Source organism: Naegleria gruberi, assembly GCF_000004985.1.
Source record: "Naegleria gruberi genomic scaffold NAEGRscaffold_93, whole genome shotgun sequence".
NCBI lineage: Eukaryota > Heterolobosea > Eutetramitea > Acrasida > Naegleriidae > Naegleria > Naegleria gruberi.
The window spans coordinates 44,684-47,036 of record NW_003163234.1 but is presented as its reverse complement, the minus strand read 5'-3'; the positions used below and the strand labels follow the sequence as shown (position 1 = coordinate 47,036).

The 2,353-nt window shown below is 34.7% G+C and overlaps 2 protein-coding genes across 2 annotated transcripts in view; one reads left to right on the top strand and one right to left on the bottom strand.

Moving 5' to 3' along the window:
* The window catches only part of NAEGRDRAFT_54550 (uncharacterized protein), a gene marked incomplete at both ends in the record, with an annotated part of 3,654 nt that extends 3,335 nt beyond the window's left edge, over nucleotides 1-319 (top strand). The window contains one exon of the mRNA XM_002668857.1: nucleotides 306-319. Within this exon, the coding sequence (XP_002668903.1) occupies nucleotides 306-319 (14 nt within the window). The remainder of the gene's footprint in view (nucleotides 1-305) is intronic.
* A 1,041-nt stretch (nucleotides 320-1,360) lies between these two features.
* The window catches only part of NAEGRDRAFT_76182 (uncharacterized protein), a gene marked incomplete at both ends in the record, with an annotated part of 2,575 nt that continues 1,582 nt past the window's right edge, over nucleotides 1,361-2,353 (bottom strand). Inside the window, one exon of the mRNA XM_002668849.1 lies at nucleotides 1,361-2,315. Within this exon, the coding sequence (XP_002668895.1) occupies nucleotides 1,361-2,315 (955 nt within the window). The remainder of the gene's footprint in view (nucleotides 2,316-2,353) is intronic.

Sequence of the window (2,353 nt, the reverse complement as noted above, 5' to 3'; positions counted from 1 at the left end):
GTAATTATGCCAACAATTGTCCAAGCACGAGCTTTACAAATTTCTCTTTTGGTATTTCGTTATCTATCTGTTGGGCAATGTCAACACATTCACTGCCCATTGTTCCTAAATCATCCTTGTACTTTTCAAAACTTTTAGCCATTTCATTAAAAGTTGTTTCGTGTGAAGCGATTTTGTTTGTGAATAATAATGCAGTTTCGTCTGTTTTCGCAAGAACTCTAAAATATTCTAATTCTTTTTTCATCAAATTCAATGTTGTTCGGAATGTGGTATTCAAATTAGTCAATTTCATACATTCTTCATAGAGTTTGACCTTTAACGATTTATATCTCTCTTTAAGTGTTGGAGAAAATTCTGAAATGTGTTTGTTAGCTTCCTTTACAAAAATACTCAAGGCATTACATTGTTCACCATATTCCAAGAAGGTTTTCTTTAAATCAACTTGTTTAAAGGATGTTGAGAGAAAATTGCATCCATCAAGGATGGTCTGGATCATGACAGGGTATGCAAGTGTTTGCCCCATATTGTGTGTGTAATTCTATTTTTTAGACTGGTCTTGCCCAGCTTCATGCTGATTGTGAGTTTTCTCTCAACATCCTTTAAACAAGTGCTTTCCAATTTTCATGGCATCAACTATCAGTATAAATTTAAGCTTCAAAGCACCAGAAGCGTCATTCTATTGAATTATTGGGAATTAAATTTTCGAATTGGAATGTGACTTGTAGTTACAATGGTATTTTGGTACAGTCACGTCTCGAATAATGCGGTTTTTATTAATTCGGAGGTCGATTTTCAAAAAAAAATTGCAACAACAAAAATAATTCGGAGTGTTATTCTTCAGCATGCTTCTTCTAAAGCACTTCATCATCTTCACTACCGTCCTTTGCAAGGCCTAATCCTGTTTGAACCCACTCACAATTGTTCTATCTTCTACTGAAGTTAATGCCATTGATGTCCAGTTAATTAGTTGCTGTGTTGAGACTTTTGGGAATGTGTTTACCTTCTTCTTATTGTTGATGATAATTTCTGCTTGCTCATCATACCATTCGGCTTGCAAATCTCTTAGCTTACATTGGAAGGATCTGTTGAATGACAAGTCACATTTACATTAGCTGCATTCTTTGGGCATCTTTATGGCTGTCAAGATTATCAAAAGTTAGGATTTATGCATAAAACATATCAATTCATTACAAAATGGATGCAAATAATTCGGAGTGTTTTAAAAATCGACTGACTCCGCATTATTCGAGACGTGACTGTAATGTACGATACGGATAAAACAATTATTGTAATGATTGAAAGAAGTATGAAGGAGGAATTCCATAAATCCAACACTTTTTATTCCATTCTTTCCATTCTTTTACAAATCAGCTGATTCAACATCAATATGTGGAGTCAATTCATATCTATAGACCTTATTGTTGGAACTTGTTACGAGATATGGGAAACCATAACCACTTGAAATGCGAGAGGGAGATGTTTTGATGATCTTACCAGTGGAAATATCGTATTGAATATAAATGCTGTTTTCTGCTGAATATTCCATTGATAGAATGGTCTTGGAGTCAATTTGGGCAATTACGAGGGCAGAAGTGTCAGTTGACCAAATCAAGTTTGGTTCGTTTGGCAATGGCTTTAAGGAATTTTTATCAAATCTGGATTTGACTGCAATAATCTTTTCTGAGCCTCCAAAACCTGAAGTAATTTCACACTTGACAATTGACGTAATTTCCAAAATATTTCCAGTTTGATTGGCAGTAGCAATTGGATAAGAACAAGCTGAATTAGAATCAACATGTGGCATATGTCTAGTACTCATCACTTCAAGTCTTGTTTCAATTTGGTTTTCAATATTAAGGAAAGATACAGAAATAGAAGTATCGTTTGCTAAAGTAACCGAAACCCATCCATTCACACCACTCACATATGCGATATTATCAATATCATGTGGGAATTTGAATGAAGATATGATCCGACCATCGTTTACACGAATTTTGTGCAAAATGTTGTAATCAGCTGCATAAATGACATCATCCTTGCTATTTGCAGAGTTGACCAAAATCATTTCACTTCCAGTAACGTTTGCAGTCCACTTCAATTGGAGAGTAGTGGCATCTAAACCAAGAATGGAAGGAGGAGAAGTTCCAATAATGTAAAAATTTTGAGTTTCAGCTAAAACTGAAGTATAAATGTTTGTTCTTTCAAAATGCGAAACTTGGCCGATTCTATTGGAAAGGTCAACTCTGACAATTAAGGAATCGTCACCACTCAAAAGAATGGTAGCGAAATAATTTCCCTTACTATCAAGACGAGCACTGAAATACCAACAAAACCATCATACTTTCAAAATTGG